This window comes from Monomorium pharaonis, chromosome 10, assembly GCF_013373865.1.
Source record: "Monomorium pharaonis isolate MP-MQ-018 chromosome 10, ASM1337386v2, whole genome shotgun sequence".
NCBI lineage: Eukaryota > Metazoa > Arthropoda > Insecta > Hymenoptera > Formicidae > Monomorium > Monomorium pharaonis.
The window spans coordinates 9,921,003-9,943,885 of NC_050476.1; the positions used below are offsets into that span (position 1 = coordinate 9,921,003).

The window sequence follows — 22,883 nt, forward strand, 5'->3', positions numbered from 1 at the left end:
AAAATAAAAAGATGTTAATTTTTATTTAAAATATAACGAATAAATATTTAATAATTAATAAGCATTTTAACTTGATAAATGTTAAGATATAGGATTTAAAAAAAAACTGCATTGACTTATTAAAAAAAAATTGGGACCAGCGAGAATCGAACCAGCGACTCTGCGCTTACGAAACTAGAGCTCTGTGCGCTCGGCTACGAGCGGTTCTGACGAGAGGTTAAAATTTTCTGTACTTAAAGATATCGGAAATCTTCAAAATCGATTTTCTCGAGTATTTTTAAGAAGTGCATCATATTGCTTTAGGAAATTAAAGTCCGGGTACTGATCTTCAAATTCTATAAGTATGAAAAAAATCGATGACCTATGACCCGTAAAGCCCCTTGTAAGAAGATTATATATTGTTGCTTACATATGAAACAAGGATCGCGTTAATTTAAATACATAAGTTGCAATTTGAGAGTAATTTTTTTTCGTGTACGAAAATTAATTTGTCATACACGAAAATATACTTTATTAATGTTTTTTCACTTGGTTTATTTAAAAAAAAGTAATTTATAGTTGAATGCAATTACTTTTACTTACATTTCAAATTTGCGTTATGCACAATTTTGTAACGTTTGCTGCACACTGGGTGTATCACACCCAGAATTGAATTTCCATTCACGCTACTGCAAGCACTAAGAGAGTAATGATCAAGCACGCATAAGGTAAAAGGGACACTTAACTTTTTTTCTCCCCCATGTTCCATCTCTCCACTACTGCTTGTTATAAAATGGCGCACGTTTGAAAATCGGCCTGGGTGTGGCTAACCCAGTGTGCAGTCAGAGGGTTAACTGGAATTTATGACAAAATAATTAAATCGGCATAGGCGTTTAAAGATATCGATTGTATCTGATGTTAGGTATCTTTGTTTGTTTATTTATATATTTTTACCGTTAGACTCCGCACCGCCGTTTAGTCGAGCCTCAGATCTCGAAGGAAACACACATTAGACTTTAACGTATCATTTATTATTTTTTGTTACACAAACTTGACCACACTTTTGATTTGTAAATGTTATTAATAATAATAAGGTTTATTGCTTTCCTGAGTGGAGTTACAATGGCGCTTTTGTACTACGGAGAGTACCCGAAACGTTTACATATTACAACCCTCTTTCTTTCCGACCCGACCTGGCCTTATGCGACTCTTACATACTAGTACCCCCCACCCCTCCCCGCACGCCCCCCTTTCCCCGAATCTTTACTTCTTCCTCTCTGATTCTTCCTCCATCATTTTCCTCTTTCCTTTTCCATCGCCTCTTCTCTTTGGTTTCCTCTTTCCCATTCTCTTTCCGTTCACATCTCAGTGGGCCTCTTTCTCTTCTGTTTCTCTCTGTTCTTCTTCGCTCTCTCTGTCTTACCATCTCCTTCTATCCTAGTCTTCTTTCTTTTCCATGTCTCTCTCCCTCTATCCTCTGTCTCTTCCTAAGAAGAACATAAAACACAAAATATAAAATATACCGCTACTCTCTTTCCTCCTCCTCCCCCTCCATTTTTTCTCCCCTTTAATTTCCTTCCTCCTTTTCTTCTCCCTCGCCTATTTCCCGCTTTTCTTTCCTTTTATTCCACACCCATTCCACCCCACATACTTCTATTCCCTACGTCAACTTTCTTTCCCTTATTCTTCCTCATTTGCCCTTTCCAGCATCCTCCACCTGATTTTTCTCTCCTCCATTGTCAAATCCTCATTTAATCTCACCTCCCAGCGACTCTTAATCTCGGCCCTCCTCTCTAACAACCAGTCTCTATCCTCTTCTCTCACCACCTCCGTAATCACCACTATCATCCCTCTTTCCCCCACCATTCCTATCTCTATCTCTCTTCCCATTTCCCTCTTTATGATCCCTTCTATTATCGCCTTTCTATCACTTCCTCCCCTCCACTCCCCTCCACATTATGTTTCTTCTCACCTCCCTTATTCTTCTCTCCCTCTCTGCTCCTCTCACCCTTTTCCACCCTTCTTTCTCCGCTCTTTCTCTCATCCTTTTCTCCATTTCCCTTTCCACCTTTTCCATGCTTCTACCTCCCTCCCCCTTTTACCGCCACTATCCCCATTCCTTTCCCCGTCTTCCTCCTCTGCTGTCCTTGCGCTCTTCTCCTCTCTGCCAGCTCCTGCCTGTCCTCCCTCCTTTCCTATCATCCTGGCTGCTTCCTTCCTTCTCACTTTTCTCCTCGCTCCCTCGCCTCTCCTTCTCTTCTTCTCATCTCCTGCCACCAGCTCTCCTCGCATCTGTCCTTCCGCTTCTTCCCTTCCTCTCCTCTTTCTTCTCTTCTCCCGTTCTCGCCATCCCCCATCTTCTCTTCCCTCTTCTCTCCATTCGACTGTTTGTCTCCCTTCCCCCTTCGTTCTCTTCTATCGTCCTGTCCGTCCCTCTTCTTTCTCATCTCTCTCTTTTCTTCGTCACCGTCCTGCTGAATTTCCTCCTTTCCATTGCTTCTTCCTCTTGCTTTCCGCATACTCCTCTCCTCCTTCTCTCCTGCTTCCTCTTCTTCCCGTCTCAGTCCTTCTTCCAGCGCCTCTAACCTCTCTTCCAAGCCTCTTAACCTCTCTCTAACTTCCTTCAGCCCCCTTGTCACTTCCCACCTCAATTTTCTTAACTTTTTTCCCAGTTTTTCCATCTTCACTTTCCCCCCTACTTCTCTCTTTTCACCACTATTCCTCTCCTCTGTATCCGGCACTTTCTCTCCCTTCAGCATCTAGCGTCACGTACCATCGATGGACGAATTTACATCTAGCGTCACGTACCATCGATGGACCACGTATGCGGAACTCCGTGTTCCCAAACACGCTACCATCCTGCCCTGATGCTCTCTCCAACTTTACTCTGCTTTTACACTGCCACTCTCCTCTTTCTACCAGATGACGCTTTTCTTCCTCTTTACGTCTTCGTTACTGCATCACTGCGCCCGCACCGCCATCTGTTTTCCGTCACTCCTCTTTTTTTCTCCATCGATACTCTCCTATCTCTCTAGCGCCCTCTCTCTGACCTCTTCTTCTCGTTCACTGCCTCCGTCTTTCCTGCCTCTCGCTACTCCGATAGATTCCCCGACACTTCCATCCTCATATCTTCTCACCTCCGTCTTCTTTTCACTTCCCTCCAATTACCCGTTCGTTTCCCGATCTTCTCTTCCCGCATTTCCACTTCTTTCTTTCCTCTCTCTCACTTTCCACCTGCACATCACCTTTCACGCCGGAGCTTTCCGTAAAGGCTATTCTACAATTGCGTAAGCGTAAGGTTGTAGGAGTAGGAGTAGTAGTAATCATAAATATTTTACAACGGATCAATCTACAATAGAGTAAAGATACGTTGTAAACTTGATTACAACAACCGATCAGAGTGCAGTAAGTTATGGCGGTGTGCGGCATGATGACGTGAACAGCACTCTGATTGGTTGGCTCTTACGTTTACATCTGTTGTAGTCATGAAAGATGAAATTCAACCATCTTCCACAACACGCTCTACAACCGGAAGTACCGCTTTACAACGACGCCTTACAACACTCTTACAACCACTTACGACCACGCTTACGCAATTGTAGAATAGCCTTAATACCTCTACTCTTATCCGCGCCATTTTCCTCTCTTGTAAATGTTATTATTGATTTATATTTTTAGGACAACTCTTTTGTAATTTACTTTGTTTATATTGCCTTTTAAATGATATCTAGGCATATTATAACTCAAAATGTGTACCGCTTAATTTTTACGTATCTAAGCATTTAATAAGGACCGAAACCAACGGTCGAAACGTTGTGCGCTATTTGTTGAATATATTTGAGTCAGGTCAAACGTAATGTTTACATTGTTTTTTTTTGTTTCTTAATTTTTGCATGGTAAGGGGACCGGCTCGACAGGAGTAATTAAATTATGATACTTGATTTTTAAGAACAAATTAAAAAACTTATTCACAAAAAATAAAAAGAATGAAAGAATCTGCTTAATTTTAAACATGGATGTCAGATAGTGTCTGAAGAATCCTCAACAATTTTTTAAATATACACTACATATAATTATGAAATAAATCGAATAACAGTATCGCGTAAACATATTCTCGGAACAAAAGTTTTTTTTTTACAATATATATGCTGTTAACATTGAAAATTAAAATTATCCTAAATTGTTAGGAAGTTAAAATTCTTGTCAGAGTTTCTCAGATTCATGACTGGCATTCTAGGATTAAATATTTTACAAATTATTATTTTATCCATTAAGAAAAAATTGTGCAAATATGATTACATGACGATGAGAACATTAGTGAATAATCACGATGGTATAATGATTTGATAATATACAGGCAGTTAGAAAATGTTCGATAGTGCTTACATAGAGATAGAATGGACTAAACTGAATAGAAAAGTTCTTTATCATTCTGCAATTGTCGCAATAGATCACGAGTTATTAATTAAGAAAGAATAGCCATTTTGCCCGGCCTACCGTTAAACCGGCAAGCGCGTGGCAGCACGAGACAAGATAAGACCGCCCAGCGAGAAGTTATAAACTTCCTGGCGATTGCGGACGCGCGTCCGCTATCTTGCTAACCTAACTATTGCGACAATTGCAAAATGGTAGAGGACTTTTTTACTCAGTTTGGTTCGTTCTCCCTTTATGCAGGCGCTATGTCGAAAATTTTCAGATTTCCTGTACGAAATAAAATAATTTTTATTAGATTTCTTTCTTTCTTCTTCTTTCTTCTTTTTCTCCCTTTTTCCTATTCCCTCCCCTTCTCTTCCTCCCTCCTGCCACTCTTTCTCTCTCTTTTTCTTTTTTATTCCTTTTTCCCTATTTCTTTCCTCTTTCTCCATTCTCTTCTTTTTCTTTCTTCTTTTCTTATTTTTTTCTCCATCTTTGTCTCCTCTTTTTTCTCTTTCTTACTTTTTTTTGTTTTTTATCACGAAATAAGAAATTTTAACTTAATGCTAATGCTATGTTTCAGATACAAAACAAAAATATAAATATTATAATAAGTTGAATATTGGATCGATAGTAATTAATATAAGAAGTGGTAAAAATGCTGAATAGCGGACTCAGCTGCAATGACCTTGACATATGTTGTTAAGATCATAACCTTGAGTAATGTATAAAAGGTTTTAGCTGTCGCTTATTGTTTGTTAGAAAATTATAAACACAAGAAGTTTATATAACGTTTTATGTATATACATACGTATATACATATGTATATATATGTATATATAAGATTTTATTTAACGTGTGTGTGTGTGTGTGTGTGTGTGTGTGTGTGTGTGTGTGTGTGTGTGTGTGTGTGTGTGTGTGTGTGTGTGTGTGTGTGTGTGTGTGTGTGTGTGTGTGTGTGTGTGTGTGTGTGTGTGTGTGTGTGTGTGTGTGTGTGTGTGTGTGTGTGTGTGTGTGTGTGTGTGTGTGTGTGTGTGTGTGTGTGTGTGTGTGTGTGTGTGTGTTTAATGCATTTAATGGATATATTGAACTCATTATATTGAAAAACATGTCAATACGTTTATCATACTCATACGTTTTTTTAAATAAAAATTTTGCAAGATAATTTGTAAAATAATAATTACGTATGCCATAACGAGGAACGTTTCTCGCATTTTTCTCCACAATCTTTCTATATTTTGTGTGTAAGTTCCAGTTACTGAATCCACAAAATTAACAGAATGATAAACTGTTTTGTGTATGTAAATATTGTATTGATCTAAACCATTGTATGCACGCCATTTATCGGTATGAATTATAGAATTAGATGCAACATATATTTGATAAATAGGTATTTGGATAATAGGTAATAACGTTTCAGAACATCGGTTTGGCACACATAATATAAATACTCTATTAATGTCTCTTTCAATATTACCAAAAATCCATTGTCCCTTTTCCAAAACTACATGTTTATAAGGATCACGTTTTGCATGAAAAGTCGTGAAGTTATATGGTATGGAGAACGCGTGGGCGGAGGAAGGACTCTGTCTCTCCTTCTGCACCTTTTCCCCGTAATTTTTCCTAATTCTAACCCAACCAATTTTATGTCGCTATTTGGTTAATGGCGAAGACATTGGAAAGCGTGGATCTTGTTTGGCGTGGAAATCGCAAACCCATATGGTACATTGGTACAGTACAAGCGTGGACGTCATTTACTTTACGTAAAGCATTGATATATATATCGTATTTATGAAACTTTAGTCAAATAGGGTAGACTTTGCTTCACAGGTTTATGTTTATGTTTGCAGGTTTATATGTTATCAAGATCATGACCCTGAGTAATGTATAAAAGGTTTTAGCCGTTGCTAATTTTCTGCGAACATAAACATAAACCTGTGAAGCAAGTTCTATTCTATTTGACTAAAGTTTATGATATATAGGTTTGCAATTTTTTACAACAAGATCCACGCTGTTCGTTTCCAATGTTTTTGTATTAACCAAACAGCAACATAAAATTGGTAGAGTTAGAGTTAGGAAGAATTACGGGGAGGAGATGCAGGGGGGAGGGGTAGAACCCTCCCCCGTTTACGCGTTCTCTATATCATAATTTCATGATTTTATATGCAAAACGTTATCTTTATAAACATGTAGTTTTGGAAAATTACATGTAATTCATAAAACTTCTTGTGTTTATAACTTTCTAATAAACAATGAGCGACGGATAAAATCTTTTATACATTACTCAGGGTCATGATCTTAACAACATATCTTAAGGTCATTGGAGCTGGGTCCCCTATTCGGCATTTTTATCTAAAATATAATAAAAATGTCATTTTTTACTTGCGATAGTTTTTAATAGATAGCTTTTACATTCCGATAATTTTTACAATCTCCAATTTATACGAACATTTTTACGTTTGCGAATTTTTACAATTTTTAATTTGTACGAACTGTGCGCAGTATAATTGTAGGTGTTGAAACACAACTGTTACATAAAGCCGGAATTATTAATGTACAAATTAAACGAATAGTTTAATAGTTTTGACAACAAACATTTATATTATGATCTTGACAACATAAAACCTGTGAAGCAAAGTCTATCCTATTTGACGAAAGTTTCATAAATATGATATATAATATCAATGCTTTACTTAAAGTAAATGACGTATAAGCTCTCGATGAAAAAAATCGTTTTATTTAATTTATGAATTAATTATTCCAATTTTATGTAAGGATTGTGGTTCAAGATTGTCGAATATGCGGCGCGCAGTTTGCAGAAGTTAAAAATTAAAAAAAGTTACATTAATGTTATTAGGCATCAGAAATAACCTTAACTGAGAAATAGCATTCGCTTATTTGTGTATTAATTACATGTCAATCCAATATTCATCTTATTAGTGTATATTTATTTTGCCTGAAGAACTATATTAAAATATATTGGTTATTGCGAATAATATGCCTACCGAGGCATATTATTATTATTCAACTACCGAGTTGAAATAATAAAACATTTGCACGGAAGATTTTAGGGAGATCCAAGTTTGAATATTGACTGAGGTGTTATTTGTCGTAGTTTTTTTGAGGAGACTAGATTTTATAGATACTTGTTAACATAAAAATTAAATTGTTTATTAGTTTAGTTTATTGATATTAACGAATTAATTACTTTGACTTTATGTAAGAATTGTATTCTAAGATTTTTGAATATGCGGTGCGCACTTCGCACCAGCATGGAGATTGTAAAAAATTACACCAAGTTAATATTGTTATTAAGAAATTCTTTTATTTTTTTGTATTAACCTTTTAATGACCAGTGGGATATATACGTCTACCCTACTTTAAAAAAATTTTAATTTCTGTAAAAATAAAAATATTGACATGGTTATGGTTTTAATTTAAAGAGGAAAGATGGATCTGTTTACAAAAAGTTCGGCGAGTATGCAAATCGCACCTCTTTACATCCTGTCAAGAAGTGCAAAAATTGCTGAAAAACGATAAATGACTTAATTGAAAGCAAATTTACTTTTTGTTACATTTGCATCGAAAACGGTTTTTTCCGTGGCCCTTTACCGATTAGAAAATCGCTGATTATGCATGGGCGATTTTTTACTACAAGCAACTCATTTCCCCACCGATCAACTGTGCGGAAAAGTCGTGCGGAAATGATTTCCGTACGATTATTCCTCCGAAATCCCGCCTGATCAATTATTTTGTCACAGCTTTTTCTTCATTCTGACACTCGCGTCACAGATACGTCATTTCTTGACACGCATATGGTAATTCTTGAAAATTTTTGCAAAAATTACCGATTGTTACAAACTTTTTATCACGCTCTATGATAACTTTTGACGCTTTTGAATGAATTTGTTCGGTTTTAAACGAACCTAACCTTAAACGAATATCCTGTTGATTCGTATTGCACAGACTTCAATGTTATTACGCGTTATCGTAAAACCGCGTTAAAAGTCGAGCAGTGCAACTTTGCAGTAATGAACGTTAATGAATATAACAACTTGATATAAAAAAACAAGCATGCTTTCAAAGTAAAAAGTCGAAAGTTTTGACGATAGATGCCTGATCATACACATTTAGTTACAAAACTAAATTTTTAATTTGGGGTGCCTTTCAAACTTGATCGGGGGATAATGTACTTATTTGTGTACATCATTAATGAGATTTTGTATATATTGTAACCGTGCTCACGAGCGACGGCCAACTTTGCCTCCGTCCCTGGTCGCGGCCCTGAGCCGCCCGGGTGTCGGGGCGACTGCCTCCGCGAAATTTTTTACTGCAATGCTTAGTTGGGCGCCAGGTACGTTAAGCGTACCACTCTGTGTCCACCAAATCGCTAATGAACGTTACGGTAACAGAATCGTGGGAAAGACGGGCGCACGCTAGGCGACCGGGGCATTAGCGGCTCCGATATCCAGCTACTCAGCTCTCAAATGGCAGAGGGGGAGGTTCGGCGCGGGCGGATGGAATCGGGAAGGCGAGAGAATCATTGACACAACATTAATGTAACAAAGAAAATTAACAATTGTATTTGATCGTAGATATTACAAGGTTAAACGGCTCTGTAGAGTGGCGATGGCTCGCGCGCGTTACCAGCTGACGACCGTTGGGTATCGTATATCGCGAAAACGGGATGCTTGACGAGCGGGTTATTGTGCGTACGCGGGAATTCTCCAGCTTGTCTACGCTTGACCCGGCGTTGTTGGAGGACGCCAAACTCTCGATAGGATGACAACTTCGTCAAGGGCGAACGGGACGAACCGTAACTCCGAGCCCGCGCGGCACGCGACGGACTCGTGTTCTCCCGCGCGCTAACGAATCTCGCGAGTAATAATTATTATTCACTCGCCAACCAGGCGGTTCAAGACGATTACATCGATTATTACCAGAGCGCAATTACCGAAAGGCTCGCGACAAAAATGCGATCGACCAAATTACACAGTATTAACGATAATTTACCAAGGCGCGACAATTTACAACACGGGAATAACTCATGACACGACGACCGGACGAAATTACGATTGACTCGGCTGCGGGTCGGGACGCACACGCAACGCGATGATAACACGAAATGCACAGCACGGAGCGAAATCACGTGGGCGGGCGTGATCGGGCGAGACAACGATGCTCCGACAATTCCGCGAGCTCGTGGCTTTATTTAACAAGTCGGAAAATACAACGATAACTACGCGACTCTCCCGCGGCTCGCCCAACCCGCGAAATCGGTGGCTTTACAATATTTTGACGCTCGTCTCACCACGTCGCTTCTCTCTCGCTTGCTTCCTCCGGGTCGAGATGATCTCGGCTCCTGCGTCCTCTCTTACAGATCTTGGCTCGGGATTCCGGAACACACGCACAGTATATTCTGTACGCCCGTAGCACGAGTGAGGAATCCTGGATCTCGCGGGAGCCGCTCGGCGGCGCGCCCCACCTTGCCCCCGGCACTCCGGGCCCTTATTGGCTGATTTCCCGAAAATCGATTTTCGCGCAGAGCGCGATGCCCACGTTGTCGCCGGCTGATCAATCCAAGCATGGCGGTCGATAATTAGGGGCCCCGGGCACGAGAATCCTGGCGCCCCCTTCCGCGGCCGTCTCTTCTCTCCTTGCCGGGCGCATCCTCCGCCACCAGGGCGTTATTTCCTCCTCGACGGGGCGTTGGCTGATCATAAGCTGTCGCGATCCTTTCGCCGGACTTCCTGCGGTATCGGGTCTGTAGTCGCCCCGTTGGGATGCCGGCTTCGCGCGCCGTCGCTGGATCCTGAAAGCGTGATTCGGCGGCAGTATCGAAATTCTCAAATGGCACAAACGGTAGGCAAGATAAGGGCGGCATTACCTGCGGACCCCCGCTTAGAAAGGGTCTTCTTTTACTCCCTCGATGTCCATTCACTCTGCGACCTCCGGGAAAGTTCTCCGTCGAGACGAGACGTCCAAAAATTACAACGAGATCTTCAGAGCCACCGATCTCCGCCGCACCCGCGGTACAGCGCTCGCAAAAATCTTAACAATTAATTGAACGGACAGCACGTGGGACGTCACACACACAAAAATACGAGATAACACGCTTTTGCGTCCCGAGCGGGAGGACGCAGGGCCTGCGTGATGTTAATGCGTAAAGGCCCTCAGGGTCTTGTGACGGACAGCAGCCTGCGGCTGTCACGTCACAATATTTTTTTTATAGATTTGGAAATTCTTTTCCAGAATTAAAGTACATATTAATATCAATCTGTGAATTGGATTTTATATCGAGAACAATTGTTTTTTTATTATTCTACTTATCGACTCTTCTGAATCCGTACTCACACATACATATGAAATATTCAGATACATTATTCTCTTATACTAAAAGCTTCTAGCTTATTTCTGAAAGCACATTATTATTCTTTCTTGTAATGACAAGGGTGTATAATAGTTATTTTGTACGTATAAAGTCTTTAAAACTTAGTGTTACAGATTAAAGTCACGAGACGATTGGTCAAAAGTATAATTTTGTAATTTTTTTTGTTTTTTACATGAAATTGTTATTACCCATTTTTTATTATTGTCTATACATTAATTCTGGAGAAGAATTTACAGTTATATGAAATCGATTAAGAGTAAAGCGTATCCGAAAGTAATTAGCGTTTAATCGGTAAAACAAACGACTCCAGCATCCCCTTAAAATAATTTATTTAAAATTACATAGAAATAGTTTTTTTACTTGCCGAGAATTCAAACCCGCAGACTTTTCGTTCTTTGTTCTAAACCCTCTACCTTCCGCTCTGAATCACCTCTCGTCTCCGTTATTTTGTACACACTCGTAACAAAAAATAGAATGTGTTACTCGTGCAAATCATTTATTTCCACTCGTGCGGGTGAACGCATTCGTTGGAAATATTCGATTTTCCGCACTTGCAACACAAACATCTATTTTTATTTTATGTACATGTTTTAGAATAACGTCAAGAATATGTGCGAAAAATTCTCTTAGAAAAAAACCACCTCTAACTATAATAAAATGCCATAAACTATCCTTAGCAGTGGTGATGAGTTTAAAAGTATACTCCGAAATAAAAAAATTTAATAACAAATCGGGGTACAGTTTATTATTGTTCGTTCTCTGTTTTTTTTACAAATTGCGGTGCTTTTTGTTATTGTAAGTTTCCTCACCTCTCACAATTCGGGATGGTTTTTTATTGTGAGTTCCTTTGTCTCTCACAATTTTAGGTGCTTTTTTATTGTAAATCTTCGCGGCCATGTTGGAGCTGCTATTTTGAATTTTTCAAAGATTTCAGATTCGTAATCAGCGACCCCAAAAACTTCTTATACAAAAACTGATCTAATTTGAATTAGCAGAAATAAATATATAAATGTACAAAGTTAAATGTGTAACATATGTAAATATACTAAGAGTTTTCTTTTGCATTTTATTCAGGTGACCTTAAGACTAGAAGAGACCAGGATAAATTTTTTACTTCTGATAAGGAGCATTTATTGTGCTGACATGTCTGACAAAAATGTCACTAAGGTTAATATAATTGTTACATTTAAAATTTAAATAAGAATTGTTAATTATTTAGTATTATTATGTATTATATAGTTTTTTATTTAGTGAAATAAATTTATGTATTTTAATTAGAGAACTTAACTTTGTTTTTCTGTAGGAAAGCTCAAAAGTCTTAATTGAGAAGAATATAAGTACGTTTGTCTACAAGCAAGCATTTAAGTTATTTGTACAGTTTTAAATGATGAGGAACATTTATTATCAGGTATTGATCGAACATAAACTGAACGATTACCAGTATCTCCAGTGTAAGTGATAAATTTTTTTTACTATCTGTATTATTTAATTTTTACTGATCAGTGATGTCAAAACGGAAAGAAAAGATCGTTTATTGTTTCAGATACAAGAAATATACGTGATGCTGTTACTTTCAAACTACTTGCAGCTGTGCAACAAGCTGCAGCACGACGCTGAAGATTGTCCCAAATGTATTGATGCCTATATAATGTTACAAGAATTTTGCATATTTGCCGTAGTACTGGCACGTCTGCGCGAGCGAGGGTAACAAAATCTTTACAATATATTAAGGGGTTAGTGGCAGTTAGCAGGCTAAAAAAACGCACTTTTTGGGATTTTTTTTGGTGACATATTTATATTTTTAATTAAAACAATTTTAATGTATTATAATGTAAGTTTTAAGGAACGTCTACAAAAATTTTCATGCAAAAATATTCATTTGTTCAGGCATAACAGCCAATGGACGGCCTTTTAAAAAAGGTGGCTTTTGGTGAGCAAGATTTCTCGGGACTGGATTATCTGTAAACAAAAATATGGATAAATTTAGTAAATATATTAGTTTGGCGGGTCCCTGATCGAAGGATTTTGGAAAAAATTAATTGGAAACAAAATGGCGGACCTTGAAAGTAAAAACTCAATTTTTACCTAAAAAAGAAGCGTTTATTTTGACAATAAAAAAAAGTATATAAGAAAATAAAAAATCCTTTGATCAGGGTTCTCCTAATTATGTGCAAAAGAAGTCTTTAAAATTTTACAGCTATACGTTGAGCTGTTTTTTAGCAATCTTACTTACCTATTTGAAAAATGCTGTTTCGAGAAAAACGCATTTAAAGTTTCAAGTTCTAATTTGATTGAGTTAAAAAAATTTTTTTTTAACTTACACTGAGTCTATTCCAAGGCCGTACAGAGTACCTTCTTCTGACAGAGTCGCTTCTAAAATATCAATGCAGGTATACACACATACCAATATTTCTAATAAAAGCAGAGAGCAGCTGCCGCGGTGCGCCGGGCTACCTGCTCCGAACAGAGCAATCGTTACAGCTCTATAACTCCGTTTCTTTTAATCAGATTAGCTTGAAACTTTCAGGGAATATTCTTGAAATGTCCTACTTTTAGAAAATAGCAAAATTGAAAAATTTTTTCAAAGTTACTGACTGCCACTAACCCCTTAACGGATTTGACTTTGTTAGGTATTTTCTCAACATTTTCGAAGACATTAGAATAAAATTTTGCCATACGCCGTCCATTTCTTGCAAGCTAAATTATTTGCACTATTAATAAATAAACGTCATTTTTACCCACATACATATTTTTAATGAATCATCACTTAAATGGAAATTTATATATATGTTTCAGGAAAAAAAGATATTGGGCATTTAATTAATGGTGTAGTGAATATTTTTAAAAGCCATGATGAAACGCAACGCAATGTCTGTCGTTACAAAATTATTTGATATTTGGAAGTACGTTTAGTTATAAAACGATTACGTGTTATTATCTGTAGTACATTATATTATCACGTTTTGATAGAAATTTTATTTTATAAAAACATCATTAAATGATGTTTTTTCTTTGCTGTGTAACGGTTTGCCTTTCCCGAACGCCTCGGACAGGCTCGCCGGGTGCCAGGATCCGGGAGAAGGGGGGAAGCCAACTTGCACGCCAATATGAATTTAACAACTCTTTATTAGAGCCTTCTCTTTACATACAATTCTTAGTCTAGGTGAAATCTTATCCTACGTGTTGTCTTATTCTAAACGCACGACCTAACTTACAAGGTTATTTACAATATGTACAGTCTGAACCTAGTGGCGTTCGGACGGGAGCGCGCTAATGCGCAGCACCTTAGCTCGCGGCCGCGGTGCGGGGTTAAACGATAGTCAGGATGTCGAAAGCCGGTGTGCGCCAGGCGGCGGAACGATCTAATGACTTGCTCCATCGGCGGAGGTAAGGAAGCCGAAAGCCGGCGTGCGCCTGGCGGCGGAACGGTCTAGTGACCAGCTTTGTCGGCGGAGGTAAGGAAGTTGAATGCCGGTGCGTACCAGGCAGCAAAGCGGTCGAGTGACCTGTTCTGTCGACAGGACAGGAGTGGTGTTCAGTTTCGATCGCGCCCGGCTTTTATACCCGCCGGGGCGATCCCCACGCGCTCTCAGCCGCGTGGTGGGAGCGGTTTCTCATGGGGCAAAGGAGACTCTCGAGGAGGGCGTCTTAAGACGCCGAGTTTCTTTGTAGTGGGGCGGGTGTTCGGCCCCAGGACTAGTGACAGTCGTCACAGCTGTATAAATTGTTATGCATGGGACGTCCCACATCAATCAGGACAAGTCTTTATACAAAATTGAAGTCTTAAATTAAATCTTCGTGTTGATGTATACTTTAAATGCAACCTGGCCTTTTGCAAAAATCCTATATGGCGACAACAATCTATGAAATATGACGATTATTTAACAATATTATTTATTAAAATACGAAAATAGTTTGCAACGGCTTAAAATTAATCACTCAAGGGTTTTTGAGGTCGCTTATCCAGAATCTGCAGTCAAAATTTAAAAAGGACATGCACACACATAAAAGGGAAATTGGCTACCTGTCGAATTGGCTGAAAATGTAATATATTGTAGTTCATAGCCTCCTGGTCAAAAGTTCCAATGGATCCGAGATCTAAAATCAACCGTTATCAATATAGATGGCATCAAAGATCATGTATAGGGCGCTGCTCAGTAAAAAATGTGTATGTATCACAACTTAATTGGATAAAAAGCATGCGATCAAACAGTTTGCCCTTCAAAATGCTTTTTTACTCGTCTCGATACGATGATTTTTCGCTGAGATGTGCTCATTTAAAGTAAAAAACTGCTTTTTTATTCAAATGCGCATATCTCAGCGAAAAATCATCGTATCGTGACGAGTAAAAAAGCATTTTGAAGGGGAAACTCTGTTTTATCGCATGCTTTTTATCCAATTAAGTTGTGATACTTGCCTCACGCCATGGATTGTCGCAAACTCGGATCAATATTTTTCAATTTCGCATGCTCTCGCTTTGTCATACACCATTTTGAAAAAAATTATTACGCAAAATTTTAATGAATCGATTCTTTAAGTAGACATTTGAAGCTTTAATTTCTTTTTTTAAAAATCTTCCTATCTTTATTACTTGCGTAGTTATCGTTGTTGGAAGTTTAGTGATTTTTTGACAAATTTTAGGTGTACCGTTTTTTTTTTTTGACTGAGTGTATATACTCATACATACACGAGTGGTCTTTACTAAGCAGCGTTCTATATATGACCTTTGACGCCATTTATCTCGATAATGGTTGATTTTAGGTCTCAGACTATTGGGAATTTTGATTAGGGGGCCATCAACTACTGCATTTTCAGCCAATTTGACGGATAGCCAATTTCCTTCTTATGTGTGTGCGTGATTCTTTAAAATAAATTGAATATGATGGCCAAGTATGTTATTTTAAGCGACTCAAATTGTTCGCAACTGCTTGAAATTGATAACTTAAGGGTTTTTGAGATTGCTGGTCAAGAATCTGAAGTCAAAACTTAAAAATTAAAAATGACATTTAATGTGGCAGCCATATACTCAAGTACTTTGTTCTAAATGACACAAAATTGCTCGCAGTTATTGCTAAATTGTTATTCGGAGATTTTTAAGTCACTGATCACGTGTATAAAGTCGGAATTTGCAAATTTAATATGGCGGATTCAATATGGCGCTTATACACCTAAGTATTAAATTCTACTGAACTTAAAAATATTTGAAACGATTTAAAATATGGAACAGTGGCTAATATAGATGTTACCAAATTAATGGAATTGTAGCTCTCACGAGTTTAGTTCTTTTTCAAAACGTTATAATACAGTTAATCTGACCTGATCATAAAACTGCTTATGAAAACGAAAGGAGAGCACTATTGGCACTCTATTTCACTTACAAGGGAACGGACAGAACTGTCCCTCACCGATTTTAATGAGCTTTGGATATGTTGTAGAACATAAAAAAATATTAGACCCATATTTTTTTTAGCGGCGTATCTCAACGTTTAGGGGTTGAAACCACCCCTCGAAAATGACGCATTTTTTCATTTTTTGCGAATATCTTTGAAAATACAAGGTTTATGAAAAAATGTTCTATACGAAAGTTTTATGGCATTTTATATTCTTTACAATAGTATATTTATGTTTTTTTAAATTTTAAAATTTTTTAATTTATTCCACCCTTACCCCTTTTTTTCAACATTTAAAAAATTTTGTAAGGACAAAAATTAAAGAGCATTAAAAGCTGAATCTACCCATATATAATAACATATGGGTTCCATCATTCTCAATTATTATACAAAAGTTTTATGGTATTTTATACTCTTTTCATTAGTATATTTAGATTTTCCAAAAATTTCAAACTTTTTAATTTATCCCACTCTTTTTTTTTTAATTTTGAAAATTTTGTAAGAACAAAAATTAAAGAGCATAAAAGCCAAATTCATCTAAATGTAATAATACACTGGCGCAAAAAAAACAAAACAAAATTTTTGACCGATTTTTAGGCAATATTCAAAGTGATGCAACTTTGCGAAAAATCATCCAAATTACATGTACTTTTGTTAAATTAAAGGGCAAAGACTCTACTTTGAGAATCCCTACGCGAAAGTTTGATTTGTTAAGTGCGAACCTTTTGTATCGCATGAAAACCAAACGTGTTTTTTAATTAAAAAAAGTAAAAGTTTGTTATCATTTTGCACAAGTTTCTCGTTATCTAAATCTTGCTAATATTAATTCAGATTCTGAAAGTTTATTCTTTTCTAAGCAATTTAAAAAAAACATGTCGATACAATGTTTTTTGTTGATTGCACGCTAGTTTGAAATTTGCACTGCATTTTAGCGAATAAATACAATATTTTTTGAATATCATAAATTTTGAGTATTAATATGATATTGCACATTAATTTTATTCGAGTTTAACTTAATCATACCGCCATCATCAAAGTGACCCGATCTGCACCACGTGGAAAATGACGATCGGATTTTGTACATCATGTGGTCCTGAAAAGGCTGATTTTTTAAAATAAAATTTGAACTTTTACTTTTTATGTATGAGTATGTGTATATGTATGTTTATGTGTATGCGTGGGTTTATGAGTATAGATGAATGTGATCTTCTGTTGACTTCAGTGAAATTGGTGCGTCAGCTATCCGTTATATTCAGATCAGTAAGTACAAATTTTCACTGATGAATTTCAGAGCCACATGATGTACAAAATCCGATCGTCATTCTCCTCGTGGTGCAGGTCGGGTCACTTTGATGACAGTGGTATGATTGAGTTCAACACGAATAAAATCAATGTGCAATATCATATTGATACGCAAAATTCATGATATTCAAAAAATACCGTATTTACTTGCTAAAATACCATAAAATGCAGTGCAAATTTCAAACTAGCGTGCAATCAACAAAAAACATCGTATTGACATGTTTTTTTTTTAAATTGCTTAGAAAAGAATGAACTTTCAGAATCTGAATTAATATTAGCAAGATTTTAACGAGAAACTTGTGCAAAATGATAACAAACTTTTACTTTTTTCAATTAAAAAACACATGTTTGGTTTTCATGCGATACAAAAGGTTCGCACTTAACAAATTAAACTTTTGCGTAGGGATTTTCAAGTTAGAGTCTTTGCTCTTTAATTAAAAAAAAAGTACATGTAATTTGAATGATTTTTCGCAAAGTTGCATCACTTTGAATATTGCCTAAAAATCGGCCAAAAATTTTGTTTCGTTTTTTTTTTGCGCCAGTGTATATGGGTTCTATCTTTCTCAATTATTGGCAAAACGAGATAATCTCGTGCTATAGGCGCCGCGCTAGAAGTTGCGTTATTTCTTTAGTCGCGTCACATTCAATAACTGTCTCTCCTGCGTATATTTTTATATTAGAACATAAAAATCTTAATTACATAATACTCAACATATTACACGATATGAAGTATAAATGAATATATATAACAAAAGTAGCATATATATACGTATGTGCGTACGTACATTTTCATTGTTACAAATGCGAATATAGATTAATATAAAGCAAAATATTTTTTTAATGTTTAAAACTGCAAATACAATATAACAAAATATGTAATATTAAGAGAAAAGTATAAAGTCTAAACTGCAATAACTATTTGCATAATTATATTATTTACACTATATGCACATAGCACACTCTGATAATAAAGATAATATAATTATATAATTTAATTTAATGAGTTTGAAAATACATTTACACGGATATATATATATATATATATATATATATATATACAGGGTGATTCAAAATAACTATATGTCCTTGCATAGACGTATTCTTAGTAATATTCTGAGTCAACTTTTTCTTTCGCAAAAAATTATCCAGAGCTTAGATTTCTAGATATAATAAGAAATAGTTTACGTCTCCTGAATCGGATACAAGAGGTAAGCAGGGGTGGCACAACTCACCGCTGCTCGCAGGCACCACGAGCACCGCGAGGCATCTGCTGCGCTCAATAATCGATAATCATCTCAATTATCTTTAACGATGGTATTTAGTATTTTGAATCACCCGAATATTATGTAATAAAGGATGAAATGAATAGGTGACAAAGAGAGAGAGAGAGAGAGAGAGAGAGAGAGAGAGAGAGAGAGAGAGAGAGAGAGAGAGAGAGAGAGAGAGAGAGGAGAGAGAGGGGGGAGAGAACTTGTTTGAACCTGTTTACGCACGTACCATCCTGCAATCAATTGATTGTTTTCACGATCCATCCTTTAGTTTATCGGATTAAAAGTCTTTTTTTCTTTCTTCTTACATTTTATCACTTCCCAGCAAACACAGAACATAGCAGCAACATTGCGGCAATGTTATAACATTGTAGCAACATCACAGCAACATATTACAACATTGCCGCAATGTTGCTGCAATGTTCTGTGTTTGCTGGGTTCACTCATTTACACACACACATTCACACACACACACACACACACACACACACACACACACACACACACACACTCTGTTCACTCACTTGACTGAATTTATTTACACATCAAAAAAATAGTACGAAACATTTAACTATTAAACATTACTAATCATTCGGCGCGTCAAAATTATTCGAAGAAAGAAACGCGTATTTATTCGACGAACACACAACGCGTGTTTACTAGTTACTTGATATCAGCTGACATCGAGCTCAGCTAAGCAAGCAGACAACTGACTTTATTGGTTATTGTATGGTAACACTGTCGAATATGTGTCTGGAAATGCGGCAACTTAAAAATAAAAATATTGATTAATATGATTTACTATTATAATTTGTTGAAGAATATGTTGGAAATGCATACACGGAGACCCGGAGAGCAACAAATTTGACATTCTAGCAATCAATTTGAATATTCTACGTAATTATTTAGATGATAGAAAATTAATTTTAAATCTGTATTAAAGATCTGTGTTAAAGATATTTGAGATGATTATCGATTATTGAGCGCAGCAGACGCCTCGCAGTGCTCGTGGTGCCCGCGAGCAGCGGTGAGTTGTGCCACCCCTGCTTACCTCTTGTATCCAATTCAGGATACGTAAACTATTTCTTATTATATCTAGAAATCTAAGCTCTGGATAATTTTTTGCGAAAGAAAAAATTGACTCAGAATATTACTAAGAATACTATGCAAGGATATATAGTTATTTTGAATCACCTTGTATATATATATACATTTTGCAGACGACACGAGCGAATAAGTTTAATGTCAGTGTTGATAGATGGGCCAGTTGTTCTCGCGCAGGCGCATCATATGAGGCTTCAGTAAAATATCCATTAATAATAGGAAGGCGATCTTTGGTCCCCATACAATTTGTTTGCAAATTTATAAAAACATTAACACTTTTTATATATTTAACGCGCACGTATATATTTGCATATCGTTTGCATGTATATTTGTGTATATATATTTAACATAAATTAAGGAATTAAAAATAACTTGCATTTAATAATAAAAATTAATTTAAAGAAAAAAAAGATTTGTTCCAAAAAATTTTTGGAATAAAACATATTTAAATTGAAATTAAATTAATATTTTATTTGGCGGAACTCATACAGAATACCGACATTGGTTACAAGGCTAAGGGAAAACTGCCAAAAAATTTTATCAGTATTAATCAAATACGATATTTATAAATTATTCTATTTAATATGAGAAAATATACATGCACAAACATGTTTAATATATAAAAGGTGTTAACGTTTTTATAAATTTACAAAAAAATTGTATGGGGACTAAAAATCTTTTTCCTATTGAAAAGATCTTTTTAATGAAAATGTACGTACGCACTAACGTACACACACACACACACACACACACACACACACACACACACACACACGCGCGCGCGCGCACACATATGTATCATATTTGCCACTTTTTTGTAATATTAAGAAACAGTCATATATGAAAGCAAACTTTTTTTATGTTTCTAAAGGATTTTAGAAATATTTCATTTGCAATTTTATTTGAAGCAAATACATTTCTGAAATATTTAGGATGAAAAGTTATAATTAAAATGTTAATGAAATATTTCTATACTATTTCCAATCGTTACAATATTTCACCAATGTTACATGCCAGGTGGGATGCTACTTTTGTTATATATATGCATTTATGCTTTATACCGTGTAATACGTTGAGTATTATGTAATTAAGATTAATCCGTTTTTGTGTTCTAATATAAAAATATACGCAAAAGAGGCAGTAATTGAATTTGACGCGACTAAAGAAATAACGCAACTTCTAGCGCGGCGCCTATAGCACGAGATTATCATCTCGTTTTGTCAATAATTGAGAATAATGGAACTCATATATTATTAGATTTGGATGGATTTGACTTTTAATGCTTTTTTTTTTCAAAATTTTCAAAATTTTGAAAAAAAAGGTGAGGTAGGGTAAATTAAAAAGTTTGAAATTTTTGAAAAATCTAAATATACTATTGGAAAGAGTATAAAATACCATAAAACTTTTTTTTGTATAAATTATTTTTTCATAAACCTTATATTTTCAAAGATATTCGCCAAAAACAAAAAAACGCGTTATTTTCGAGAGGTGATTTTAACTCCTAAACGTCGAGATACGCTGCTAAAAAAAATATGGGTCTAATATTTTTTCATGTTTTACAACATATCTAAAGCTCATTAAAATCGGTGAGAGACAGTTCTGTCCGTTCCCTTGTTAGTACATGTTGAAAGCTTTCTGCATATACAGGGTGAAGTCTGTCTTCGAGTTTAGCTTAAGAACCCTGCATTACTTGGGTTTTTCCATCGTTTTTTCATTGTTTTCATTTTTTATTTTTGTTTTTATTTTTTTATTTTTGGTTTTTTAATATTTTTTATTTATAGTTATTTAATACTAGAATAACTATTTTAAAAAAAGGAAAAAATTAAGCTAATAAACTAAAAATTAAAAAACAAAAAGTAAAAATAATGAAAAAAGAAAGTAAATGCGGACTTCTTAAGCCAAACTCGATGATAGTTTCAATCCTGCAAATAATTTTACGTTCTGTAGAAATTAATACTTGAATGTATAAATTGTATGTCATTTTGAATTTTCAAATTTTGACTTTAGATTCTTCACTTTGGAAACTCCTGAGTGATCAATTTCAAGCCGTTGTGAACAGTTTTTGCATTTTAATAATTAATATTGTTCAATAATCTGCATATTTTATAGGTCGGTATTCATAGTAGAATTTTATATTTAAGATTGTCTCAGTCCATTACCGCCCAAAAACGCAATTTTTTGTTTATTTTTAAGCTTTATTTTTAATAGAAAAAACGGGAAATGTTTTGACCAAAATCATGTATTTTACTATTTGTGGGTGTGCTCCTTTGATTTCCGCAGTTAAATTGCATTTTTATGCTTCAGAAAATCAGTATGGCGGATTTTAAGTGGAAAAGTACCGAAAAATTGGGAAAAATTTTCGATATTTTTTGCGAGTATAAAAAGGCTTAGGATTCATTTCTAATCGCGTCTAAAGGTGGATAAAATAATTGAAGTTTAACAAGAAATTTTTTTTAACTTCAATTCTCTGTAATCTTTTCAAAATGGCGGAAATTGCAAGAAATTTAGTGAAATATGGGGTTTTTCTTAATAATTCTATTAAATAAAGCATTATCAATCTTTTTTTTTCATAGTATGAACTTTGAATTCAACATTACTGTTTATGTTTTCAGAATTTACAGTCTTAATAATGGCAGATTTAATATGACAGTCAGAGATATAAAAAAAATTTTTTTTGTGATTATTAACAACAAAAGTTTTGAAACCATAAGTTTTGTATAAGTTTTTTATGTTGTCGACATTAAAATGGCGGATTCGATATGGCGAATGGAATATAAAAAATGTTGGAATTTTTAATTGAAAAAAAAATTGTATTCTACAAAAAATTTTTTGAAAAATGTACTCTTGTTAATTTCTTCATTGAATGCGTTGTTTTTGAGAAAATAAAATAAAGTTTTGAAATTATTATAATCACTATAATTTATTCTTGAGCTATCAGACCAAAGAGAACTGTCTTGTAGGTTTTTACTATGAACTATTTTAAGGGTTTCTGAGACAACGATTGCAGATTGCGGTCCCGGTAGCATACGGTCGCAT

General features: G+C 35.7%; 2 protein-coding genes across 11 annotated transcripts in view; one reads left to right on the forward strand and one right to left on the reverse strand.

The window, feature by feature from the left end:
- Window positions 1-22,883, forward strand: part of LOC105833366 — a 303,435-nt gene that overhangs the window by 59,848 nt on the left and 220,704 nt on the right. For 8 of the 10 annotated variants that reach the window (XM_028194775.2, XM_036292848.1, XM_028194772.2 and 5 more), the window contains 3 exons: window positions 11,858-11,950; window positions 12,087-12,234; window positions 12,327-12,487. The exons of 1 other annotated variant lie outside the window; for it this stretch is intronic. In XM_028194775.2, coding sequence (XP_028050576.1) covers window positions 12,345-12,487 — 143 coding nt within the window. In that variant the 5' untranslated portion in view covers window positions 11,858-11,950; window positions 12,087-12,234; window positions 12,327-12,344. Of the gene's footprint in view, window positions 1-11,857; window positions 11,951-12,086; window positions 12,235-12,326; window positions 12,488-13,579; window positions 13,687-22,883 lie in introns of those variants that run through there. One more of the 10 variants, XM_028194773.2, reaches the window with a different exon arrangement.
- On the reverse strand, window positions 2,202-2,738 carry LOC105832699 (vicilin-like seed storage protein At2g18540). Its single transcript, XM_012673880.1, has one exon. It carries the CDS (start codon window positions 2,736-2,738, stop codon window positions 2,202-2,204), a length of 537 nt encoding a protein of 178 aa, XP_012529334.1.